Below are 27,894 nucleotides of genomic sequence, written 5' to 3'. Positions count from 1 at the left end.
TATGTGTAGTGTGTGGGGGGGGCATGGCTCGGGAGGTAGAGCGGGTCGTCTAGTAATCGGAAGGTCTCTGGTTTGACCCCCGGCTCCAACAGAGAGCGTGTTGAAGTGTCTTTGAGCAAGACACTGAACCCCTAACTGCTCCTGATGAGCAGGTTGGTGCCTTGCCTGGCAGCCTCCACCATCAGTGTGTGAATGGGTGTGTGGATGTGTGTCAGTCCATTTACCACTTACCATGTGTAACCGAGAGCGAGGTACCAGGTCAAATTCCTCATACTCAAAACACATGTGGCCTGTTGAAGTGACTGTGTGGTATTCATTTTGGAAGTAAGTCAGTGATGGAGTTGTACAGGGGTTCCTTCAGTGTGGTGTTAATATGACAGGTTCACCAAGACATCTGCTTCAACTGTTCCACCGTATGGCTAACGTGACCAACAGCTTTCTGAAAAATTCACAAAGTGGATACAGATATGAAGGTGATGGATGAATTATTGAAACGATTTTTCCAAATTCTGTTATAAGTAAAAAAAAAAGTCACAGCAGCTTCTCTCCTTTTAATCATGAATACTCTGAAGTCCTGATAGAGACTTTGCAGAGCCGGCGTATCATTGTCCAAGTCAGTCGCACGGTTTCATCTTGCCCTGGTCGGCCTCTAAGACCGACGAGGAAGAATGGCTTTACACACGGTTCACATGTTTGTCCTCTAGTCTTCTTTTGTTCCACACCTTCACATGGCCTCTCTCTAACTACACTGATATCCTACTGCAAAGATCTCATCTCATCTCATCTTCAGCTGCTTCTCCGGGGTCGGGTCGCGGTGGCAGCAAGCTAAGTAGGGCACTCCGGACGTCCCTCTCCCCAGCAACACCTTCCAGCTCCTCCTGGGGGATCCCAAGACGTTCCCAGGCCAGATTGGACATGTAGTCCCTCCAGCGAGTTCTGGGTCTACCCCGGGGTCTCCTCCCAGTTGGTCGTGCCCGGAAAACCTCCAAAGGAAGGCACCCAGAAGGCATCCTGATCAGATGCTCGAACCACCTCGACGCGAAGGAGCAGCGGCTCTACTCCGAGCTCCCTCCGGATGTCCGAGCTCCTCACCCTATCTCTTAAGGCTCAGCCCAGACACCCTACGGAGGAAACTCATTTCAGCCGCTTGTATCCATGATCTCAGCCTTTCGGTCACTATCCAAAGCTCATGACCATAGGTGAGGGTTGGAACGAAGACTGACTGGTACATTGACCGCTTTGCCTTCCGGCTCAGCTCCCTCTTCACCACAACGGTCCGGGACAACGTCCGCATTGCTGCTGATGCTGCACCAATCCGCCTGTCAATCTCCTGCTCCATCCTACCCTCACTCGTGAACAAGACCCCGAGATATTTCAACGCCTTCACCTGAGGCAACAACTCATCATTGTTGTACTACAAAGATAACGAGGATAATAAAATAACCACAATCATAATGGTAACACTTTCTAATGAGGAGCTGTAAACACATCTGCACATGCCAGGTCAAACCCTGATAGTCACTGGTGATCAGTGTCATGTATTTGCTATAGATCTACTGAATCTGAGTAGAGAGGAAGGATGCAGAGGGGGGTTTTGATTTAAACTTGCTGTATTATCTGCTGGTGGACCGCTCGGTCTGCCCTATCTGCTCACAAGCCCAAACCACTTCACTTTTTATGTACGCTCACCACTACCTGCCGTCTTCTTCCACGCGGGACTTTAATGTGACCAAAGCGTAGTTCCTCTTTGCTGTACTGACTCTATGCAAAACACTGACTCATGCAAATGTGGTGCGCTATCATGGACCAGTGATCTCTATTAGGACGAGTCTGTCTGCAGGCTTATCGTCAGTGTTGTCTGTTGGTTTTCATCAAAAGGATTTTATCCCTTCATTGTGATGATTTTAGTGTTTCATGCTGGATTTCTTGTCTGTTTGTCTGTCTGTTCTGACGCGTTTTCAACCATGTGTTTGCAAAGTGCTTTGTAAACAAAGTTTTACTGACTGACTGACACTAATGCAGTACTTTTGCATGCTATTGCATGCAACCTGAGATATGAGCAATTTTTTTTGTTTGTTTTTTGTTTTTTTTAACGGCACCTTTGCCATTGTGTTGTTCTGTTATACTACCTTCTTGCTGTGAGGCGACCGCGCTAACCGCTGCGCCACCGTGCCGCCCCGGGGCGGCACGGTGGCGCAGCGGTTAGCGCGGTCGCCTCACAGCAAGAAGGTCCTGGGTTTGAGCCCCGGGGTAGTCCAACCTTGCGGGTCATCCCGGGTCGTCCTCTGTGTGGAGTTTGCATGTTCTCCCCGTGTCTGTGTGGGTTTCCTCCAGGGGCTCCGGTTTCCTCCCACAGTCCAAAGACATGAAGGTCAGGTGAATCGGCCGTGCTAAATACGACCGAGATGTTTTACACAGAATTTGTTGTCGTGTCTGTGGTCATTTTTAACGGTTTGTCTGGAAAATAAATGAGCCACTTCTGGATTATTTCTCCTGAGTTCAACTTGGCTAGATAGCTGTAGAGAGATGTTCAAAGCAGTCTGAGGTGAGATGTAGGGCTGGATCAGCTGGTCAGCCAGGCACACCTGTGACCATTACACCATCCACCCATCCATCCATCCACTCCATCCATCCACTATATACTCAGTGTAATCCAGGGTCGCACGGTTCATTTTACAGCTCCCTTAAAATGAATGTGTGTGTCTGTGTGTGTGTGTGTGTGTGTGTGTGTGTTTTAGAGGACAATACAGTAACCTGGAGTGTGACTTGTGTGTGAAAGTCTGCAATAGGACGAGTTTTTTTTTAATAATATTTTTATTGACCTCTGCATATATTTCACACATGCGCACACACACACACACACACACACACACACACACACACACACACACACACACAAATAATGACAAACTAAACAATGAACACATTTAACAAAGTAATAGAGCAAAACGGGAAAAAATAAGTAGACGCACTCAACAACACACAGCAATTTCAAAATAATGGCACCTTGACATCCAAGGAACACCAACAAAGTTTTTTTTTTTTTTTTGTAAATTGTCCTGGATATATTTCACCTTATCCTTATCCTGTGGTTCATTCTTTCTGTCCTCCCTTTGAGTTTTATCTTTTTTTAATGTTCTTGTAGGGCGTGCCTATTGCGGGTGGAAAAGCAAAAAGAGGTATACAGCAGAAAATGCATAACTATACCTAAAATATTCAGAGACACGACTACAGGTGAGCAGAGCCTGCCGGGGGGAGCAGGTCCATATTCATCTGGACAGCAGTATGGTTTAAGTCTCTTTTTTTTTCTTTTCTTTTTTTTTCATTTTTCCCCCTTTTTCTCCCCAGTTGCACTTGGCCAATTACCCCGCTCTTCCGAGCCATCCCGGTCTCTGCTCCACCCCCTCTGCTGATCCGGGGAGGGCTGCAGACTACCACCTGCCTCCTCCCATGCATGTGGAGTCACCAGCTGCTTCTTTTCACCTGACAGTGAGGAGTTTCACCAGGGGGACGTAGCGCGTGGGAGGATCACACTATTCCCCCCAGTTCCCCCTCCCCCCCAAACAGGTGCCCCGACCGACCAGAGGAGGCGCTAGTGCAGCGACCGGGACACATACCCACATCCGGCTTCCCACCCACAGACACGGCCAACTGTGTCTGTAGAGATGCCCGACCAAGCCGGAGGTAATACGGGGATTCGAACCGGCGATCCCTGTGTTGGTAGACAACGGAATACGTAGACTGCTATGCTACCCGGACGCCCCCTTGATTTATATATTAACCATTTTGCCCAGTGTTTTTCAAGATGTCCCCCCTTCACGTGTAGCCCGTGTGTGAGGCTCTCATCACCAGTCTGTGATGGTCACAGATTGAGGTTTTAAAAGGGAAGTGTCGCTACAGCTGAGTGCGTAGCGGCCCCGAAAGGAGAAGTTTGAACCAGATCCGCTTTTTGATTCATTGACGAGTTGAATGACTTACGCACAATACGCCGAAATAATCCTCTTTCTCTCTCTGTTTGTGTCCTTCTTTCGCTGTGGCCGCAGCACCTGCTGGTGTAGTTTTCCACACCAATATAAATATAGATTCTCTCAAAGCAAGAAATTTACCCGCAATTTGTCTTTCCATCCAAGCTGAATAACAGACTCCCACGTTGTTTAATCATTTCATACGCCGCGTATATGCAAACCGTTTTTTTTTTTTTCCGACCGCCCACGTAATTTCAGCACAAGAAGCACTACTTTCCAGAAATGAAGCAAGGCAACGACGGCTGCCTTATTGTAAGGTCTAAAATAGGAGTTTTCTGAGCAGTGGCTGTAAATTAGCTTTTAGCATCGCCCACATTTTGACTGACGGCGGATCCACCCGCTCCACCCACACAAACTGGGAAGCAGTGCAGATAAAATACCAGCCCATGAAATACCCCTCCATGTAATTCTGTGTTCAATACTCGCACATCTGGAAAAGATGGCAGTGGAAATGCATACGGTACGGCTGAGATGAACACTTCCTGTAAGAACACAAGACAAAACTGCACCCCGCTCGCAGGAGCGTAAATGGGCCTGCTGCGATCCGTTGGCCCAGAAATATCTGATGGATGTTAGAAGTGGCCTCAGGCGCATCGTGAAAGATTTAGGGCAACATTTTGAAGATTTATTTACGCTTTTATTTATTTATTTTCAGAAGACGGGCATCGCACTTGCTGAAAAGGATAAAATCCCTCACCTTCCTTCTGTTTTTTCCGTCAAGGCCTCGGGGGGAGGGCTGCAAAATGGCAGCACAGCGGGCAGGAAGAGGAGAGAAAATAAAGTGGAAAATAAACATCTCCACACGCGGCTCTCCATCTGGAGGAGAAAACTGACCGGGGGCAAATCATGTTCCCACTGTGAATGCACCTCGCACCGTCTTCACTTACAAGGAGGAAATTCTCATAATTCCTCCTTTATGCAGCAACAGAGCCATGCAGCCCCTAAACCTAATGAGGACGACTGTCATGATCAGCACTGACACGGCTTCCTGTTCGTAGTTCAAACCTAATGAGGACGACTGTCATGATCAGCACTGACTCGGCTTCCCGTGCGTAGTTCAAACCTAATGAGGACGACTGTCATGATCAGCACTGACTCGGCTTCCCGTGCGTAGTTCAAACCTAATGAGGACGACTGTCATGATCAGCACTGACTCGGCTTCCCGTGTGTAGTTCAAACCTAATGAGGACGACTGTCATGATCAGCACTGACTCGGCTTCCCGTGCGTAGTTCAAACCTAACGAGGACGACTGTCATGATCAGCACTGACTCGGCTTCTCGTGCGTAGTTCAAACCTAATGAGGACGACTGTCATGATCAGCACTGACTCGGCTTCCTGTGCGTAGTTCAAACCTAATGAGGACGACTGTCATGATCAGCACTGACTCGGCTTCCTGTGTGTAGTTCAAACCTAATGAGGACGACTGTCATGATCAGCGCTGACTCGGCTTCCCGTGCGTAGTTCAAACCTAACGAGGACGACTGTCATGATCAGCACTGACTCAGCTTCCTGTGTGTAGTTCAAACCTAATGAGGACGACTGTCATGATCAGCACTGACTCGGCTTCCTGTGCGTAGTTCAAACCTAATGAGGACGACTGTCATGATCAGCACTGACTCGGCTTCCTGTTCGTAGTTCAAACCTAATGAGGACGACTGTCATGATCAGCACTGACTCGGCTTCCTGTGTGTAGTTCAAACCTAATGAGGACGACTGTCATGATCAGCACTGACTCGGCTTCCTGTTCGTAGTTCAAACCTAAAGAGGACGACTGTCATGATCAGCACTGACTCGGCTTCCCGTGCGTAGTTCAAACCTAACGAGGAAGACTGTCATGATCAGCGCTGACTCGGCTTCCCGTGCGTAGTTCAAACCTAACGAGGACAACTGTCATGATCAGCACTGACTCAGCTTCCCGTGCGTAGTTCAAACCTAACGAGGACGACTGTCATGATCAGCACTGACTCGGCTTCCCGTGCGTAGTTCAAACCTAACGAGGACGACTGTCATGATCAGCACTGACTCGGCTTCCCGTGCGTAGTTCAAACCTAACGAGGACGACTGTCATGATCAGCACTGACTCGGCTTCCCATGCGTAGTTCAAACCTAACGAGGACGACTGTCATGATCAGCACTGACTCGGCTTCCCGTGCGTAGTTCAAACCTAACGAGGACGACTGTCATGATCAGCACTGACTCGGCTTCCCGTGCGTAGTTCAAACCTAACGAGGACGACTGTCATGATCAGCACTGACTCGGCTTCCCGTGCGTAGTTCAAACCTAACGAGGACGACTGTCATGATCAGCACTGACTCAGCTTCCTGTGCGTAGTTCAAACCTAACGAGGATGACTGTGATGATCAACACTGACTCGGCTTCCCGTGCGTAGTTCAAACCTAATGAGGACGACTGTCAACATCAGCACTGACTCGGCTTCCCGTGTGTAGTTCAAACCTAACGAGGACGACTGTCATGATCAGCACTGACTCGGCTTCCCGTGCGTAGTTCAAACCTAATGAGGACGACTGTCATGATCAGCACTGACTCGGCTTCCGATGCGTAGTTCAAACCTAATGAGGACGACTGTCATGATCAGCACTGACTCGGCTTCCCGTGCGTAGTTCAAACCTAATGAGGACGACTGTCATGATCAGCACTGACTCGGCTTCCCGTGCGTAGTTCAAACCTAATGAGGACGACTATCAACATCAGCACTGACTCGGCTTCCCGTGCGTAGTTCAAGGTGGCAGCACACTGTTGTGTTTGGAATAAAAAAGAAAACACCTGTGAGTATGTGTGGGTATGTGTCCTGGTCGCTGCACTAGCGCCTCCTCTGGTCAGTCGGGGCGCCCATTTGGGGGGGAGGGGGAACTGGGGGGAATAGTGTGATCCTCCCACGCGCTACATCCCCCTGGTTAAACGCCTCACTGTCAGGTGAAAAGAAGCAGCTGGTGACTCCACATGTATGGGAGGAGGCCTGTGGTGGTCTGCAGCCCTCCCCGGATCAGCAGAGGGGGTGGAGCAGTGATTGGGACAGCTCGGAAGAGTGGGGTAATTGGCCAAGTACAACTGGGGAGAAAAAGGGTTAAAAATTCAAATAAATAAATAAATATAATTTTTAGGGGGGGGGGTTAATGTCATAAATCCTGTGTACTGATCGGCCAGTTTGTTACCAGTGGTAATTTGTTGACACTGGTTGGTGGAGGTGGTTTCACAGCGTTGCGGCGTTACGAGGTCTGGCGACCACTTGATTAAGAAAAAAACCACGACGACCATGGTGGAATTTTGGAGATATAAGAGTGATGCTCGAAAGCGAAAGGCCCCAAAGGAAAAAGATAAGCGAAACCCGGAGTTCCTTAATAAAAATACCAAGTTAACAGGATTTTTCCAAAAGGCTCAAAGCGACAAAGCAGCAGGTGCGAGTTGTGCGACTCGGCTACCCGACAACTTTCAGAGGTTTGGCTGCCAAGAAAACCAGGCGGAGACACTTCTAGGGGCAAGTCCTTGTTTAATTTTAGTGCTTGTTATTATGGCGTTAATGTGCTGTTTGTGCAGCTTGCATTGCAGCCGGTGTGGTCTGTTGCAGTGGTGGTAGTGTTTGCATGGGTGCAGAAGTGTGTTGCGGATAGTGTTGGTAGTCGTGCTGACATTTTGAAGTGTGACATGTCATACTGTTGGAGAGAGATGTGTGTTTTATTTGGAAGGTGTGATGAAGAATAAAGGGTCTTTATGCATGCTCAATAATCCAGGTAAGGAAATGGGAGGAAGTTGAACCGGTTTATCTGGACACAACATCTCGACACGACACATTCCTGTGCGGTGCGTTTGTTGTGGTGAGGCGGGGCGAAGCAGTATCACTGTGTGTTGAGGTAAATCAGTTCCTTGTGGTGGTGGATCTGTGGTTGTGGGGAGCAGCAGGGGCCCATGGCCTTTGCCAAGCCCAGAGGCCTATGACAGGATTAAGTCACCCCTGGTTATAGTCTTTGTAGTCTTTTGATTCTGAGCACAGCGGCTTAGTTTCACACGCCGTCTCGCTGGCCTGGTTTTTGGGGCCACCGCCCGCAAAGGCGTTGTGTTTCTCCACAGCCCAAACCCTGCAGCGTCAACCGGCTGCTCACAGATCAGAGCATCACAGCATGCGCGGGATCTAGTGAGGAGGGTTATGATCACTTCATAGAAACAAAGATGGAGGATGGGAGATAAACACAGCGACTGTATTTCCACTTACAAAGTCCCTTGGCAACAACATGAATAAAACAAGGCAACATGGACACGAGCTGCTGTTTGGAAAAGAAAGGGAAAGGCGCCCCTTTAAATAGAAGTTACCCTATTTTAGACATCAGTTGATTCAAGGTATAGAGTAGAATAGAATAGAATACCTTATTTGTCATTGTACATACATACAACAAAATTCTTTCTCTGCCTTTAACCCAGCCTAGCTGTGTAGCTAGGAGCAGTGGGCAGCTGCAGCGCCCGGGGACCAACTCCAGTTATTGCTTTCCACTGCCTTGCTCGGGGGCACAGACAGAAGTATTAACCCTAACATGCATGTCTTTTTTGATGGTGGGAGGAAACCGGAGCACCCAGAGGAAACCCACGCAGACACGGGGAGAACAAGCAAACTCCACACAGAAAGGACCTGGGACAGCCTGGGGTTCGAACCCAGGACCTTCTTGCTGTGAGGCAACAGTGCTAACCACTGGGCCACAAGTTATAGAGTACTACATTGCATGTGAGGAAAGTTTTTTTTTCTCCCCCATTGTATCCGGCCAACTACCCCACTCTTCCGAGCCGTCCCGGTCTCTGCTCCACCCCCTCTGCCGATCCGGGGAGGGCTGCAGACTACCACATGCCTCCTCCCATACATGTGGAGTCACCAGCCACTTCTTTTCACCTGACAGTGAGGAGTTTCATCAGGGTGACGTAGCACGTGGGAGGATCACACTATTCCCCTCAGTTCCCCCTCCCCCCTGAACAGGCGCCCCGACCGACCAGAAGAGGCGCTAGTGCAGCGACCAGGACACATACCCACATCTGGCTTCCCACCCAACTGTGTCTGTAGAGACGTCCGACCCAGCCCGAGGTAACACGGGGATTCAAACCAGCGATCCCTGTGTTGGTAGGCAGCAGAATACATCGCTATACTACCCGGACGGCCCATCATTTGATGGTGGGGGGAGGGGACTAGCCCCCCAAAATGAATGTAAAAATAATTACCCCTGATGTTGAAAATGGGGCAGGAGACTGGAGCAGAACCTCCGTGTGGTTTTGTCTGCTCAGGTGCTAATTGACGTGTCAGGAAGTGAATTCCACATTATGCGCACACGTTAATTGAGCAAGCTAGTTAACGTCAAAGATGGACACAAGAAAGTGGTTTTCTTGTGGCCCAGAGTCGAGACCAGCAGACGGGGAGCCCAGATGCTGCAGCACCTGAGGAAACAGCTGGCGAGGCGGGCGAAGGGAGTCCAGCGGTAGACATTATCGCCGCTCCAGCGAACACCTCGGTTGCTGCATCCCACACATCTGCGTCTGTCTGCTCTCATACACGCTGTCAGTGCTGCTGTGCCGGTGGTGTCGAACCGCGGTGTGTTGTGCGCTCCCTGGCGACGTGTCCAGTACTTCCTATGGCGTGCTGATGCTCCGTTACCGTGTGCGGCGTATTGAATAATGTTGCTTCTGGTTTGGTCTCAGCGCCCTTGGTCACCTGCTAGTTTCTTCAACAGTGGTCTGGACATGTCTCGCAACCAGTGCCGTTGTTTAACTCCACCACCCCCCCGTGAAAACCTTAGGCCTGTCCGTCAGACTTGTTCCGGCGCCGACACCACTGCTCAGACTGTCGTTGTGTTGTGTTGTTGTCGGTTGTCTGTATATCATGAAATCCCAGTTCCGATTTTGTGCTCTTCCCTCTACTTTAGCAAAGCAGAGCGCCCCCTTCTGGCTAGAGCAGCTTGTTCGGCGCACCCGTACGCTGGTTAAAGGGCACGCTGCCGAGCAGCACGCTGGCGATTTGGAAGAAGTAGAACCGTGTGACCGTTAACTTTTGCAATGCAACGTTAACACAACAAGCAACTTCTCATACTGACAGTAGGACAGCAGGCTTCCCTTCACCTGCCATGAGAAAACACACACACACACACACACACACACGCACACACACAACGAAAAGAAATGTCCAACCCAACTGTCCATCTCTTTCACTTAGACACACACACACACACACACACACACACACACACACACACACACACAGGGACACGCACAGAAGAAGAAGGCCAGCCCATTGCACGAGTGTGTCTATCTGACTCCGTAGTGTGTCGTGTGGTGATCACTTCCTCTTTCTGTTTCCTGCTGCAAGCTGACACGTGAGATGAGTCGGTACTCAAGGGAGCCGCCTCTGGTGCACACACATGTTATATGGAAACACACACACACACACACACGCAGGCCTGTCTAACCAACAGAGTGTGTATGTGTGCATGGATCAGTGTGTGTGAAAGTGGGTCTGTGCGTGTGTGTGTGTGTGTGTGTGTGTGCATGTTGTGAAATGAACTGGTTTTGTGTGTATTTATATGCTTCAAATAGTAATTAACGCCTCTGTTCTTGTCTCCAAATGAGTTTTGTGACCTTGGCTACCTTGCAGGTTTACAGCCCTTTACCAGCCCTCTCTTGCCTCTTTAGGGGCAGGGGAGGCAAAAAGAAAAGAAAAAGAGCCTCTGGGTTGTGGCTGTAAGACCCTTCCAGGAGCTCGGCTCCGCGTTGGGGGATGGTTGCAGGAAAGGCAGCAGCCAAGACATGAAATGGGCTCACGCCGAGATCAAACACATGTCGGCCATCATCAAAGCGTGGGCCTGACGAGTCTGAGAACACCGCGGAGAAGGAACGGCGCTCCAGCTGGCAGGAGACGCGCACAACTGCGGCACGTTGGCGGCTTTTCAGCCATGTGTATGTGTGTGTGTGAGAGTGTGTTTGTGTTTTCATGCATGCCTGCATGCATGTCTAGGTTGAAGAGAGAAACAGCTAATATGTGAAGTGTGGTGTAACTCGGTGGGGCGGGGGGGGGGGGGGGTCGTGAGGCCAGACTCCAGGAGTCAATAAATTATGTGGATAAGCTTTCAGCACAGCTTCACACTGGTTTCAGTGAACTACATCCTCGCTCTCTGCTGATGCACACAGCGATATCACACACACACTATACATAATATCACACACACTATACACAATATGACACACTATACACAGTTGCTGCCATCGTGCATGTATATAAATACTACATATGTACACCAACCTACAGGAACCTATTCCGTTATTTTTATGGCGAGTTGGAAACTGCTCCGACCTTCTGCACCACACAATTTTGTGTCCAGCTGACTTAGTACACGCTGGATGCCATGTTAAAGGAACATACAACTCTTTTTGTTTGTTTTTTTGACAATTATGAATGGAAATTTACAGTCAAACTTGTTTATATTTTCTTTATTTATTCACATTCGGAAGAAGTTTTAAAATTAGACATGTTTTTATGACTTAAACACCTGTCTCATCTTGCGGGCAAATTCATCTGCTCATCTCTAAACCAGGCGGCACGGTGGTGCAGTGGTTAGCGCGGTCGCTTCACAGCAAGAAGGTCCTGGGTTCAAACCCCGGGGCTGTCCAACCTTGGGGGTCGTCCCGGGTCGTCCTCTGTGTGGAGTTTGCATGTTCTCCCTGTGTCTGTGTGAGTTTCCTCCAGGTGCTCTGGTTTCCTCCCATAGTCCAAAGACGTGGATCAGGGGACTCAGCTGTACTAAATTGTCCCTGGGGGGTGGGTGTGTGTGTGTGTGTGTGTGCGTGTGCGTGTGCGTGTGTGTGTGCGCCCTGTGATGGCCTGGCGGCCTATCCAGGGTGTCTCCCTGCCTGCTGCCCAATGACTGCTGGGATAGACTCCAGCACCCTGAGAGCAGGATAAGCGGTTTGGATAATGGATGGATTGATGGATCTCTAAAGCGATGGACAAAATTCTGCCATCATACTACCCAACCCTACAGTCCACCACATCTGTACTATCTGTTGAGAGGGTTTTAGACTAGATTAAGGTGAAAATCATGCATTGTTTTCCCTGAAACATTGTTACGACAGCTGACATCCCTGCGGAAGCCACAGGTCCATCTCCACCCAGTCAGGCATGGGGTTGGAAACATGGAAGCCCACTTCAACTATCAGAGGGTGCCTTTGCCTAAAACCCCGAAAAAAACACACAAGAGGACTCGACCGGCTTTCTTGCATCGGCCTCTGCAGCTCCATATTTCACAACCCGTCCTTTGCCAGTTCGACGGATCTGTCATTGAAAGTATTGTCACATCACATCATTTTCACGTCAAATCAAAGTCTGGTTTGAGTCGGCCTTCTGCTGCTGCAGGGCCAGACTGCAGCATGCCACTTGAATAGCTAAGAAGGCAGTTCTCTACTTGCTGGCCTCCTTTAAAAACCTTGATATTACTGCCAAAACCAGGAAAAACCATAGACTGCCGCCAAGCCCGTCCACCCGAGAGACCACGTGTTTAACAAGCTGGAAGAAGACTGTGGTGCATCAGTATCGACACCAGACCAGCTTCCTACTGGTGATGACCGCCTTTCTCAACCAGCCCTGTTCTGGATCCACCTGTTCTTACTCTGCATGTGGCAGCATGGGAGTAGTAGTAGTAGTGGTGGTGGTTGTAGTAATAGTTGCTGTCTGTGTGGGTTTCCTCCGGGTGCTCTGGTTTCCTCCCACAGTCTAAAGACATGTCGGTCAGGTGAATCGGCCATACTAATTGTCCCTACGTGTGAATGTGTGAATGTGTGTGGGGGGGGGGGGGCTGTGTGATGGCCTGGCGGCCTGTCCAGGGTGTCTCCCCCCCTGCTGCCCAGTGACTGCTGGGATAGGCTCCAGCATCCCCACGACCCTGAGAGCAGGATCAGCGGCTTGGATAATGGATGGATGGATGGATGGGTGGTTTTATTGTAATTAGTAATAGTTGTAAGAAATGTCGCTGTAGGGGGAGTAGTAATAGTGGCAGTTGTAAAGGTACAGTAGTAGTAATACTTATTGTTTATGTGGAATTTGCACATATTTATTGTATTGTAATTAGTAGCAGTTACTATAAATGTAGTAGTAGTAATAGTAGCAGCAGTAGTAGTCGTAATAGCAGTAGCAGCAATAATTATTTGCAGAATTTGCACGTATTTGTTTTATTAGTAGTAGTCATAACAAAAGTAGTAGTAGTTGTAGAAGTGTCAGCGGTAGTAGCAGTAGTGATAGCAGTCATTGTTATTGTAGTATGTAGAATTTGCATGTATTTTATTGTAACTAGTAATAATAAATGGAGTAGCAGTAGTACTGGTGATAGTAGGGGTACTTCTTGTAGTAGTGATCGTAGTATTATTGTAACACTTGCACATGTATACACCTTCCAGTCCCTGCTGGCGTCCTCAGTGTGAGCCCGTCCTGTTCAGCTTGACTGGCGGTTCGATGGCGGGCTCGTTTCAGAGACGCTGGCTCAAAGCCAGTTGAATCGGTTCATGTGGATGCAATGTTTATTGACAGATGAACTGATTCAGCTGGCTTTGATGTCTTGCCTGGATTATGGAGCATGCATGAAGACTGCTTTGTGCCCCTTTTCCACGACATGGTACCGGCTCGACCCGACTCAGCTCGCCACTCGCAGCATCGTTTTCCGTCACCGTCACAGAACCCCCTCAGTGTAGCTGGTCTGCATTGCTTTTGGTACCCGCTCCAGGCTTTTTGGAACCTCGACAAAGGTGGTACCAGAAAAGTGGTAACAGTTACCAAAATGCCGGTACTCTCCAGCAATGGAAAACAAAGTCGCGTCGGGTTGAGCCGGTACCATGTAGTGGAAAAGGGGCATTAGAGAAGGTTGTGTTTTCTCTTGCTGAATCGTGTGTGGCATCCCTGTGTTGTGTAACTGTAACGACCCTGTCAGCATCAGTTCAGCGAGTCACACAGTTCCACCTGGCAAAGCATGGGCACACACACACACACAAACACAAACAATGTATACACAACCATGGCAACAGGACAATCAAAGCTGCCCACCTGTCCCCACAGAAAACGAGACCTGCCGTTAGCTTAGTCACGCAGCGCACAGCTACTGCCTGGGTACCCATTAGCCCCATCAGCCATATCTGATATCTGATATCTGACCAGACACGCCGCCTAAACAGTACAGCTGAAGGACGTTGGAGAGAGACAGAGAGAGAGAGAGAGAGAGAGAGAGAGAGAGAGAGAGAGAGAGAGAGAGAGAGAGAGACAGAGAGAGAGAGAGACAGAGAGAGAGAGAGAGAGACAGAGAGAGACAGAGAGAAAGATACAGATGGGGGTAAGGGGCTGGGGGGAACTCTGGTTCTTCCTGGATTTCCACATTTAAATTTATCAGTTACCGAAGAGATAGAAAATGATCAATACTCCCCCCCCCCCACCATCTGTCCATGACTCGTGTCATTAGCTTGATGTGGCCTACTCCGTATGTATGAACAAGTGTGTGATTATATATCAGTACAGTACGTTACTGATTGAGACGCCCTGTCGTCGGCAGGCCGGTCATGTTCTGCGTGCTGAGAAACGTCTCGTCCACGTAAACCAAACCCTTCCTTGACTTCCTGTTGTTTAGGGCAGCAGAGAATGGGGAGCCTTTTAAAAGCAACCTCAAGAGCTCCTTTTTAATTTGGCTTTTAATTAAATTCTGTTTGTTTATTTGTTTTATTCTGTTCTACGTCTTTCTCTAGATGTTTTCCCTTTTAATACCCCACCTTTATTTCTGGTTTTACTCACTTCTATACCGCTCCTCTCTTTTGGTATTCTACTTTATCTTCCGCTGTTAACCGTCCATTTACTGTTTATCTTTTTCCCTATTTTGAATTTTTATCTTTATTGGTCCGACATCCTGCCTCTGGTGTTTCCTCATTGCAAACTGATCAGCTTTACGATTGCGTCTCCTCAGTCCCTGTTTTTATTGAGTGCTTTATTTATTATTATTAAGTCTGATTGAGATTGATTGATTGATTGATTGATTGATTGATTGATTGATTGATTGATTGATTGATTGATTGATTGATTATTTAGTCTGTCCGGTCAGGGGGAAATAATCCAACATCAGCATCAACCACATGTTTTCAGCTCATCCTGTCTTTCATCAAAACACATTAAGTGATATAATCAACCATCAGACAGAAGCTCGCTGGGTGCCGTGTGTGCTGCCTACATCACATGTTGTCTACAGTACATGTGTTGCCTACATCACGTGTGTTGCCTACATCACGTTTGTTGCCTACAGTACATGTGCTGCCTATATCACGTGTTGCCTACATCACGTGTGTTGCCTACATCACGTGTGTTGCCTACATCACATGGGTCTCACCATCTTCGATGTCCCCACATGACCTAGGCAGTTCATCTGGGGAAGATGTTAATGTGTGTTATTACTCTGGATATGAGAGAGAGCGTAGTTCACCTCCCTCAAAGTGCTCACGTGATGCATCTCGGTTTTTGTTGATTTGTCATGAGGAACCATGGCAACACGTTTGCAGATGATGACATGTTTACTACCTCGTTAGCAGTTTTGTTTTCTACAGACGACCCACTGGTAATGAACCATTCAAAATCGGGTCGGTCCGACAGGTGAGACACTTCACTGCTCTGTACCGGTGTGGAATTAAAGGTTAAAGCCGTTTTTTTTTCCAAAATCCCCCCCACAAGGGAGCCTAAGTACTCAGCTAATTATGTTATAATACTTAATTAATCCGGGTGTGCAGCACCTGACATCATTAAGTGCTGCTTGGTTCCAGCAGGCCTACTACGTAAGCGGGGTTATGGCGCGCGGTGCGGGGCCTTGACGACTGGATGAGGGAACACTACCCAGCATGCACTGCTCTGCATGTCCAGACCCTCTGAATCCAGAGAAGCCCAGCGGAGGCACACTTCTGTTCCAGCACGCTTCCCATTTCCACAGAAGTGCTGAGGCGCAGCACACCGCAGCCGCAGCTGAGTAATGTCACGACAACAAATGTCCCCGGTACCGAGTGACTGGCCCTCATGTGAGCGGCGGCGGAAAGGTCCCGTCAGCACGTCGGATCTATTTCAAAATGAGCTGATTAAAGTGGAAACGCCACAGTGAGACATTTAGTCATCCCCTGCTAGGGAGAAGAGGACGAAGACGCCGCCGTCTGTTTTCAGAGACCACAGCTGTACAGCCCCGTGGATCCGACACCAGGTGACCACCGCCGCACTACATGGAGGACGCCGCACGCTGTACAGCCACTAATTCAGGCCCCGGGCTTCAGACGGTCGATTCCCTGTGAGCGGCGTTCATCTGCAGAAACATGGAAACCTCAGGAGGCGCTCTCAGCACCACGAGCACCGTCTCCTTTAAAACACAAGAGTCTCTTCTCTCACCCCTTCCTCCACACTTCCTCTGTCACACACGTGTTCATGTGTGTTACTGTGTGTGTGTGTGTAGACAGACCTCTCCTCTCCCAGCAGAACCCCATATGTCTACAAGACAGATGTGCAAACCAGATGTTTTCTCACTGAGGTAAAGGGGCTACAGTGTGTGTGTGTGTGTGTGTGTGTGTGTGTGTCTATTTACCAGTGAACAGTACAGCAACTCAGAATCCATTTGTCATGTGTAACAATATTATCAACCTTTGACACACACACGCACACACACACACACATGTTGCAGCTGGGTTGGAGCGTAGTCATATCTTTTAAGAGTTTAATCCTGTATCTGTCTTCCTGCACTGTTCTCCCTGCACATTACATGGCTGTGTTCCTCCACTTCTTCAGGCTGAAGGGTGGAGAAGCAGTTCCAGTGTTTGGGGAAGGCTCCATCTCTCGTGTGAAAACCAATTTAAAACAAAACAAAACTACCTTTTCATTTGCCAGCATGTGGAAAAAGAAAAGCAGGTTAGGATGGACTATCACAACTGCTGCCCGGACTTCACCCGGACGGACTCACAAGCTACCAGATGAACGGCCATAATCGGTGTTTGATAGTTGCGGGTCGGCGGCGTGGCCCTGTGCGGGGCTAGCGGAACATCTGGGGTATTAGATTCCGTCTTGGCTGACGAGGGATCCACTGGAGTGACTCATCAGAAAGTTCAGAGACAGTCAACAAAACTCAGTGGTGCACAACGAGAGTGAAGTCACCCGTTATAATACACCGTCTGAACGGGGGTTCAATTCCTGCCAGTGCTCATTTAAAATCACTGAAGGAGAGGGACTCCATCCATCCATTATCCGAACCGCTTCTGCTCTGAGGGTCTGAGGGATGCTGGAGTCTGTCCCAGCAGTCACTGGGCGGCAGGCGGAGAGACACCCTGGACAGGCCGCTAGGCCATCACACAGGACCCCCCCCACCCCACACACACACACACACACCCACACCCATTCATACCTAGGGACAATTTAGTATGGCCAATTCACCTGACCTACATGTCTTTCGACTGTGGGAGGAAACCGGCGCCCCCGGAGGAAACCCACACAGACACGGGGAGAACATGCAAACTCCACACAGAGGACGACCCTGGATAACCCACCAAGGTTGGACTACCCCGGGGCTCGAACCCAGGACCTTCTCACTGTGAGGCAACTGTGCTAACCACTGTGCCACCGTGCCGCCCATTGAGAGGGAGTCAAACTATGAAATATCAATTCATGATCGAACGGTTATTACTGTTTTTACCCAGCAGTACCTGAAGGACACATGGACCAGATTAACTCATGTTGGGAGCACAGTTTGCATTTTGACACTGTTGCATCAGAATGTGTCACCAGTCAGATGACGTGTCCCTCATTAAAATGTGGCATTTCGGGGGCGTCCAGGTAGCGTGGCGGTCTATTGTGTTGCCTACTGACACGGGGGTCGCCGGTTCGAATCCCTGTGTTACCGCCGGCTTGGTCGGGCATCCCTACAGACACAATCGGCTGTGTCTGAGGGTGGGAGGCTGGATGTGGGTATGTTTCCTGGTCACTGCAATAGCGCCTCCTCTGGTCGGTCATGGCGCTTGTTTGAGAGGGGGAACTGGGGGGAACTGCGTGATCCTCCCACACGCTACGTCTCCCTGGTGAAACTCCTCACTGTCAGGTGAAAAGAAGCGGCTGGCGACTCCACATGTATCGGAGGAGGCATGTGGTAGTCTGCAGCCCTCCCCAGATCAGCAGAGGGGGTGGAGAAACGACCAGGATGGCTCAGAGGAGTGGGGTAATTGGCCGGATACAATCGGGGAGAACATGGGGGGAAAATCGCCCCAAAAAATAAAAAATGTGGCATTTCGGCCACCCGCCCAGATGCTAATCCTAATTTTTTTTGGGGGGGGGGGGTTCCCCCTTTTTCTGCTGACGGCTGGTGAAAGCTAACGGGTCGCACATTTTGGCATAACACCAGATCCAGAGAAAAGAAAGGCTTATTCTCAGACAACAGTTGCTGGGGCGCTGCATGGAAATAACAGATCCAGAGAAACAAAACGATCAAGCCAATCTCTGTTTAAAAAAAAAAACAAACATCTTTTGGTAGTTAAAATGTGCTTTTTAAGTCACTGGAAAACAGACGTGGTGTTGTAGTGAACAAACTCTCTTTAACAGACACTAAACTTTAACAGACACTAAATGAGTTTTTCATAGAGATGTGGTTATGTCTGTAACTTCATGATCCAGGCTTTGGTGACAAATAGACCTCATTTGAACAAATCGTATTTACAGACGTTGCTTTCCAGAATGCCTGTCGTGGCCAGAGCTGTGTGGAGGTGCTGAAACATCCTCAGCGTGTGTCCAGGGGGGGGGGGCATCTGGGTAGTGTGGCGGTCTATTCCGTTGCCTGCCAACACGGGGATCGCCAGTTCGGGTACCCATGTTACTTCCGGCTTGGTCGGGCAACCGCTACAGACACAATTGGCCGTGTCTGCGGGTGGGAAGCCGGATGGTATGTGTCCTGGTCGCTGCACTAGCACCTCCTCTGGTCGGCTGGGTTGCCTGTTCGGCGGTGGGGCTGGGGGGGGGGGGAATAGCATGATCCTCCTACGCACTACGTCCCCCTGGTGAAACTCCTCACTGTCAGGTGAAAAGAAGCGGCTGGCGACTCCACATGTATCGGAGGAGGTATGTGGTAGTCTGCAGCCCTCCCCGGATTGGCAAAGGAGGTGGAGCAGTGACCGGGACGGCTCGGAAGAGTGGGGTAATTGGTCAAGTACAATTGGGGAGAAAAGGCGGGGAAATCCAAAACAAAAAAGAAAGAAAAGGGAAAACTTGTAGTCAAAACGCTGTCATGTATTTAGGAGGGTGAGATTCTTAATTTGACACGACTCTCGTCACTTTCTCTGTCATTTTACCCTTGGGGAGATGTGGAGCGCTTGAAATAAAACACGACTGTGTGTTGCTCGACCATAGCGGTGCCTTCAAAACAACGAGTGAAATGTCTTTGTATGTTCTTCAAAGGGCCATGATGGGAATATGTCAGTGAGGTTAACATGGAAACAGAGGTAGGCTAGAAGTTTCCACACCGCTTCTCAAATCACTCGTAGCACACTGATCTTTGCACCCAGATCCATATACAGCTACATGTTCAGCTACATGTTCAGCTACAAATCCACCTACACCTATCTTCATGTTCATCAACAAATCTACCTACATCTATCTACATGTTCAGCTACAAATCTACCTACATCTATCTTCATGTTCAGCTACACATCCACCTACATCTATCTACATGTTCAGCTACATTTACATCTACATATTCAGCTACATATCCACCTACAGCTACATATTCAGGTACAGAGCCACCTACAGCTACATATTCAGCTACAGATCCACCTACAGCTACATGTTCAGCTACATATACATCTACATGTTCAGCTACAAATCTACCTACATCTATCTTCATGTTCAGCTACATATACATCTACATGTTCAGCTACAAATCTACCTACATCTATCTTCATGTTCAGCTACATATACATCTACATGTTCAGCTACAAATCTACCTACATCTATCTTCATGTTCAGCTACATATACGTACATCTACATGTTCAGCTACACATCCACCTACATCTATCTACATGTTCAGCTACATATACATCTACATGTTCAGCTACACATCCACCTACATCTATCTACATGTTCAGCTACATATACATCTACATGTTCAGCTACAAATCCACCTACATCTATCTTCATGTTCAGCTACATATACATCTACATGTTCAGCTACAAATCTACCTACATCTATCTTCATGTTCAGCTACATATACATCTACATGTTCAGCTACAAATCTACCTACATCTATCTACATGATCAGCTACATATACATGTACATGTTCAGCTACAAATCTACCTACATCTATCTACATGATCAGCTACATATACATCTACATGTTCAGCTACACATCCACCTACATCTATCTACATGTTCAGCTACATTTACATCTACATATTCAGCTACATATCCACCTACAGCTACATATTCAGCTACATATCCACCTACAGCTACATATTCAGCTACATATCCACATACATCTGAATATTCAGCTACATATCCACCTACAGCTACATATTCAGCTACATATCCACCTACAGCTACATATTCAGCTACATATTCAGCTACATATCCACCTACAGCTACATATTCAGCCACATATCCACATACATCTGAATATTCAGCTACATATCCACCTACAGCTACATATTCAGCTACATATCCACATACATCTGAATATTCAGCTACATATCCACCTACAGCTACATATTCAGCTACATATCCACCTACAGCTACATATTCAGCCACATATCCACATACATCTGAATATTCAGCTACATATCCACCTACAACTACATATTCAGCTACATGTACTAGCCAGATTATTTGCGTATTACTTTCTTCAGATGTAAAATGAATCACGTAGAAATGAGATGAGCATAGATTCAAGGGGACTTCCTCACATAACGTCATCGGTCATTCCGTTTCTCGATCTGACACACACACACACACTTTAAAAAGAGGATACAAAACTCAATCGTCCCATAAATGCCACACATCCTGTGTACGTGCACCAGGATACGTCACAGACTAATAATAATATGGCCTCTTCTTCTCTGGAGGCATTGAGATCCAATTAAACCTCCACAAGGCTCTGAGACGGCAGCGGCTGGGCTGTCACAGAGCCCACACACACACTTTCACAACGCCATCGCAAAGGACACACTCTTCCATCAAGTTAATGAACACAGTTCAAGAGTTCAAACGTCTCGATGACGTTGTTAGACAGTTAATCGATTAAGCCGATCAATAGAAAATCGGCCGATAACAATTTTGGTATTCAGTTAATCATTTGAGTCATCCATCATGTAATGATACCAAACATTTGTTGGTTGCAGTCTCATAAATGCAAAGATTTCCTCTGACTTATCTCATTATGAAATGAGTATTGGTTGTTTTTGGCTGTTGGTCAGACAAAATAAACCGTTTAAGACGTCACTTTGGACTCTTGAGTACTTAAGATAGGCATTCATCAGTATTTCTAAATTTTAATAGCCTAAATGATTAATCGATTAATCGATAAATTATTTGATTATGGAAGTAATCGTTGCAGCCCCACTTTATTGTATTGGGTCATGGCGAGAGGCTGAGATGCTGCTTGTTAGCACCTGTTGCTAATGCTAGCTATCCCATGACGCTGAATAATTGATGATTGCTGAAGGTTGATTGTTAATGTTTGCAAATACAGCCAATTCTTCATTCTTGTTAGCTTACGAGTTTAGTTTGATTTAGCCACAAACATCCTGCAGAGATCTAATACAGAGCAATACAAAATCTCCTTTTTGAGAGCAAGGTGGCCAAGAGCGCATCACCGTGACGTGAAATCACAATCATGTCAAAATTACTGGCATTATGTGAATGTTGGACAAAACTCACTGTAAGAGTAGTAAACAGGCTCATCCCAAGTCAAACATAAAGTACCAGGCGTACACGCATCAAAAATAGACTCATCTGACGATCTACTAGTTGAGCTCTGTAAGACTTATCGTCTTTTAGTGACTTTAGTGACTGACAGAGTTGATAAATACCCTTCAGACATAGAGAACTGCATTATTACCCCTCCAAAATAACCTGCAGTCAGTGAATCTCATCATAATGGAAGACTTGATGGATGCGAAGACACTTTACCTTTCCAAAGTCCCTGACGTCAAACAGGTCAAAGGCCTCGAACAGTTCGCCTTTCTTCATGCCAAACATCTCCGTGCATGCTGCCAGGAAGGTCCTGATGTTCTTCAAGCAGAGGAACTGTACGGGGAAAAAAGAAGAAATCTGGAGTAATCCATGTCGTCGGTGCAGGTAAACTTTAAAAATGGACCAAAAGCATGTGCATCACCGTCTATATAAACCTGCTCCATGAGGAACTAATACATCTTCCTCTTTCATGTACAAAAGCTTTCATCTCCATTTTGGGCCAGTAGAGGTGTTCTTTATCTGGGAGACATTATGGAAGCTTTTGAGGGATGAAGGAATCCTTAGATCTGCCAAAGCGCTCCCTTTTTATTCTGTTTTTATTCTAGTTAACCGGTCATGGTTTAATTACCAAGTAGAAGAAGTCTCTCTTTTAATTATTTATCTACCTGGACTTCATATTTCTCCTTTATCCCATCCCCACACAAGCATAGAGTAAAGATGTATATTAGCTGTCCGGTCGCTGTGTCCTTTTGGAGAGAGTTTGGAAAAATATTTTTCTGTTACAGGCCCGGCGCCATGAGGGGGAAAAAAACGGGACAAAGCCCCCCTCAGAATATTGTGCCCCCTTAGTTTTGTATCCATATTCTGTCACACAATCTGCCCCCTCTGTCATGCTCACCCGATTTGTTGTGTCTGAGTGCTTCATTCATGTAACTCTATTGCACCCATCAAAGGTAGACCAAGTTGTACACCTTTTACCAGCTGGAAAAAATGAGCTGTGATTGGCCTTCCCAATAGAAGGATTGGGTCAATTTGACCGTTTAGGTTTACTTTGAAAGTTATCCATCCATCCATCTATTATCCAAACTGCTTATCCTGCTTAGGGTCACAGGATGCTGGAGCCTATCCCAGCAGTCATAGGGCGGCAGGTGGGGAGACACCCTGGACAGGCTGCCAGCCCATCACAGGGCCGACACACACACACCCAGGGACAATTTAGTATGGCCGATTTACCTGACCCACATGTCTTTAGACTGTGGGAGGAAACCAGTGCACCCAGAGAAAACCCACCGCAGACATGGGGAGAACATGCAAACTCCACACAGAGGGCGACCTGGGACAACCCCCAAGGTTGGACTACCCTGGGGCTCGAACCCAGGACCTTCTTGCTGTGAGGTGACCACGCTAACCACTGTACCACCATGCTGCCCAGTTTCAAAGTTATGTACTAACAAAAAAAAGTTTCACTGAGCAGCTTAGACAAATATTGAGTTAACTGTTTAGCTAGCTAGCTGACGATTGATATAAGAAAGAGGCTTTGCCAGGGCACAACCACAACCGCAGCATTTATCAAATCGGCGTGGAGCAGGAGAAGCCAACGACAGAGGCCAAAGCTGCTGCAAGATTTAATGAATGAAATTGCCAACTTGTTGAGGCCCTGTGTGCCATCCCTTCCACCCAAACAGCGAAACCCTTTATGACTGTGGAAAAGGTGAAACCACTGCTGGACTAAACCTCAGGAGATTTTGTGGAGGGCACTCCAGACGTCCCTCTCCCCAGCAACACCCTCCAGCTCCTCCTGGGGGATCCCAATCACCCGATCTAGAGAAGAAAAATAGACTACGCAGAACATTTTGGATAGATACTCCGGGCCTCTAACAGCAATGCCGAGAGTGGTGATGGCATTGAAGCTGCAATTAACACTTGAAGCATCCACGGCAACTTGCGAGAACTCTTTTTGCACAGGAGCAAAGCACTGCTCAACTGGCACTGAGAAGGACCTTACAAGCAAATTCTGTGAGGAGGGTCAACACAGCATCAAGCCGGCTGCAACTCTTGAATCGGGGTAAGAAGAGGCAGTCTGGCTGAGCTTATATTATTTTGTAGTTTTTTGGAATTGCGTGGGAAATGTCAGGGATAAGCGTAGACGTGATTGTTTCATCATTAGCATTGCTGCCAAGCAGGGGATGTGACAATGTTGTTTCATATGGTAGAATAGGTGCTTAGCATTACAGTGAGGAGGGTGTGCAGACCTTGACCCATCTCTGTTGTTGTCATAAGCAGCGTATTCTGGCATTCTTGTGGTGAGACAGCTTGGTAGCTGCATCCAAGCTGCATACTACCGATGACATTTTCAAGCCGATTGTGAATTGTCCATGATTTTAAAGCAGTACAGTAGCCTGTATTCTTGCTGCAAGACAGTCATGCGTGGCTGCAAATACATTGTGTGTAATTGTAGTCAAGATTATTATCCCTCCTGTATTATCAGCAAGTAAAAAAAATAGTTGAGCCCCCTCAAGTCTTTTCCGAAGCCGCCGGTCCTGCTCCGTCATCTCACAAGCCTTATAATCAATTCATCGATTAAAAATGATAATCCATCAATTATGTCCGCCACCCAGAAATAAGATTCTTAATGAAAATCACTCTCGCTGATCACCATCAATTTTGTCCGCAGCCAAGAACATTTTGTTTGTACAATATGAAAGTGTCTTCCCGGTAATAAATTGTAGGACCAGATGGGAAAACGTCTCTCCCGGTCAGTATTGGGTCTGATATTGTTAAGCTTTCCTGAATGTTGTGTTGGAATGTAACATGCAGTGCATCTTTATTTGTTTATTCTTTCTTTTAACTTATGTGGGCTTTTATCCTTCGCCTGGTCCTCGTGTGAGTGTGCATGCAAGGCCAGATGAGGGGGGCAGTGTGCATCTCTTGCCCAAGTACTGGTCTGTCTGTTGTCTCTGACATACTGATGATGACCACTTGTCTGTGAGTTTGTGTGTATGGTCTGGGTAGATTGAAAAACTGAATTGCCCTTCTGGGATAATAAAGTTGTCTAAATCTGAATCTGAAACAATGCTGTTAAACGATGACTCGGATTTGAACTTCATCCTGTCAGAAAATAATATGTGGCAGCCAACGCACCCATCTTTAGATTAAAAATTGAAGGAAGGAATGAGTGATTCATAATCCCGTAATGGAGCTTTCCACTTCCAGGTCAAATGGAGCTGGTCAGGAAATCCTGGAAACCCAAACAGACTTTTAAACAGCCTGAGAACTGTTGATAGGAAAGGTTATTTCCATATGAAAGTCAACAAGTTAACCTTCATTCGTTTACTCCTCTGATGTGGGGAAGGAGGCGAGTTTCATTGTGCCAGTCATTTCTCCATGAGACTATTACTCTTCTGTGAAAATGGAAACGTTCACTCGTTTACTGGGGCAGGGGTTCTGGACTGGTTCCCACCCAGTTTGGTAGCACAAAAACGAAAATGACAATACAAGACCTGATGATACTTCCGTTGTCCATTCACATGTCAACTTGTCCTCCTTCACATGCTCGTATACCAACTATATACGTATAGTACACACTCTTACAGCATGAACTCAGATCACAAAAGATCTCATCTCATCGAAGGTCCAAACAGAAATCTACTAAACCAATGAAGACTATTATCTGTTTTTATTATTTTTTATTTTTTATTATATTTATATATAGACATATATATTATATCTATATTTATATATATGTATTATTGTTATTATTAGCATTATTAGTATTAGCATTATTATGAGCGTTATTATCATTATTATCACTGTTATTATTATTATGCCCTGTGATGGCCTGGCGGCCTGTCCAGGGTGTCTCCCCACCTACCGCCCAATGACTGCTGGGATAGGCTCCAGCATCCCCGCGACCCTGAGAGCAGGATAAGTGGTTTGGATAATGGATGGATGGATGGATGGATGGATATTTTTTTATTTATTATGTTTTATCTGGTTGAGAATGCAGTGTGATTGTAAACCCCCTTCTGGCACTGAATTGTGATTTAGTGCTAAACAAATAAAATTAAACTCGAGTCGAAAAGAGACGAAAAACAAGTAGGCCATTTACTGAGGAAGCACTTTTTTCTGCCTCGTCTGCATCTTAAATCCTGCGCTAATAATTTTAATGACTGCCCTTCTCTGGGGCTTCATCTGAAGGCCATCCATCTGTATTATGCTGACATTCACACAGCATCCAACGCCGCCTCGCAGCGCCAACTGTTAGAACAGAGAGATGTGAGGAAGAAGCACCACCCAGCTTCGGTTAAGCAGCTGTTCTGATGGACTCCTTCTATTGGCCTGCAGTGCCACGGGGAAGCTGTTAACATCTCCGGCTAACGAAAAGCATCTCCAACAGACGCGTGTCAGCTTAGCAGCAGTTATCAGACACGGGAGAAAAAGCACGCTACTGGAAGAAATGTGTAACATTTGAAAACATGCATACACACAGTTGTCTGGTTGGAGATGAAACCCACAGACACGGCATCTTCACTCATCCATGGCTGTAAACTTTACGCTGTGTATTGTACTGGAAGTGATGTATGGAAAACTTGCCGTTTTCTACCAAGTCAGTCACAGTTTTACTTGAAAGCTTGCATCAGAAACAAATCTGAGGCATTGTTCGCTCATACTCACTTCACGCAAAGAAAAATATATCTTAAAGCAGTATGAACAGTTTTCCACCTAATCATCTCATCTCATCTCATCTCATCATCAGTTGCTTCTCCGGGGTTGGGTCGCGGTGGCAGCAAGCTAAGTAGGGCACTCCAGACGTCCCTCTCCCCAGCAACACCCTCCAGCTCCTCCTGGGGGACCCCAAGGTATTCCCAGGCCAGATTGGACACGTAGTCCCTCCAGCGAGTTCTGGGTCTATCCCGGCGTCTCCTCCCAGTTGGCTGTGCCCGGTAGACCTCCAAAGGAAGTAGGCGTCCTAATCAGATGCCCGAACCACCTCAACTGGCTCCTTTCGACGCGAAGGAGCAGCGGCTCTACTCCGAGCTCCCTCCGGATTTCTGAGCTCCTCACCCTATCGCTAAGGCTGAGCCCAGACACCCTATGGAGGAAACTCATTTCAGCCACTTGTATCCGCGATCTCACCCTTTCAGTCACTACCCAAAGCTCATGACCATAGTTGAGGGTTGGAACGAAGGCTGACTGGTAAATTGAGAGCTTTGCCTTCCGGCTCAACTCCCTCTTCACCACAACGGTCCAGTACAACGTCCACATTTCTGCTGATGCAGCACCAATCCACCTGTCAATCTCCCGCTCCATCCTACCCTCACTCGTGAACAAGACCCCGAGATACTTGAACTCCTTCACTTGAGGCAACAACTCATCCCCAACCCTGAGGGAGCAATCCACCATTTTCCAGTATTTTCCACCTAATCAGTCTCAGCTTAATTGTGACAGCTCTATATGACTGACATAAGCTAACGAGACCATCAGAGAGAAGATTAGTTATTGTTACATATTGATTTCAAATACTTTCCCTCCCGGGGTCAGATTCACGAAATCTGATGAAACGGTTTACGGCACACAGACAGGACACATAGCCACCAATTACAGATGCATAATCTCCTGGTTACGTTCACAATTACCTCACTTGATATGTACAACCTGAAACTTGTCACCCGTTTGCTGGTAGGTGCAGGTGAACATTTGTCGACACTTCTGTGCATGTCATTGACATTTATCCATGGTAAATCTTGCAGGCATCGCGAAAATATGCCATTGTCAATAGCACAGGCCAACAAACAGGAAACTGGCATGACTGCTGCAGTAGAAACTGGAAGTCAGTGGACTACAGTGATGCACAGAGTCAATTGGAGAGAAAAAATGGGGGGGGATCCCAA

General features: G+C 47.4%; 1 protein-coding gene across 1 annotated transcript in view; it reads right to left on the bottom strand.

Annotated features, from left to right (window-relative positions):
• LOC130129663 (guanine nucleotide exchange factor VAV3) overlaps positions 1-27,894 on the bottom strand; it is a 127,699-nt gene that overhangs the window by 78,232 nt on the left and 21,573 nt on the right. Inside the window, exon 2 of the mRNA XM_056299253.1 lies at positions 22,220-22,336. Within this exon, the coding sequence (XP_056155228.1) occupies positions 22,220-22,336 (117 nt within the window). The remainder of the gene's footprint in view (positions 1-22,219; positions 22,337-27,894) is intronic.

The sequence above is a fragment of the Lampris incognitus genome, chromosome 19, assembly GCF_029633865.1.
Source record: "Lampris incognitus isolate fLamInc1 chromosome 19, fLamInc1.hap2, whole genome shotgun sequence".
Lineage (NCBI taxonomy): Eukaryota > Metazoa > Chordata > Actinopteri > Lampriformes > Lampridae > Lampris > Lampris incognitus.
This window is presented reverse-complemented; position numbering and strand designations above follow the sequence as displayed.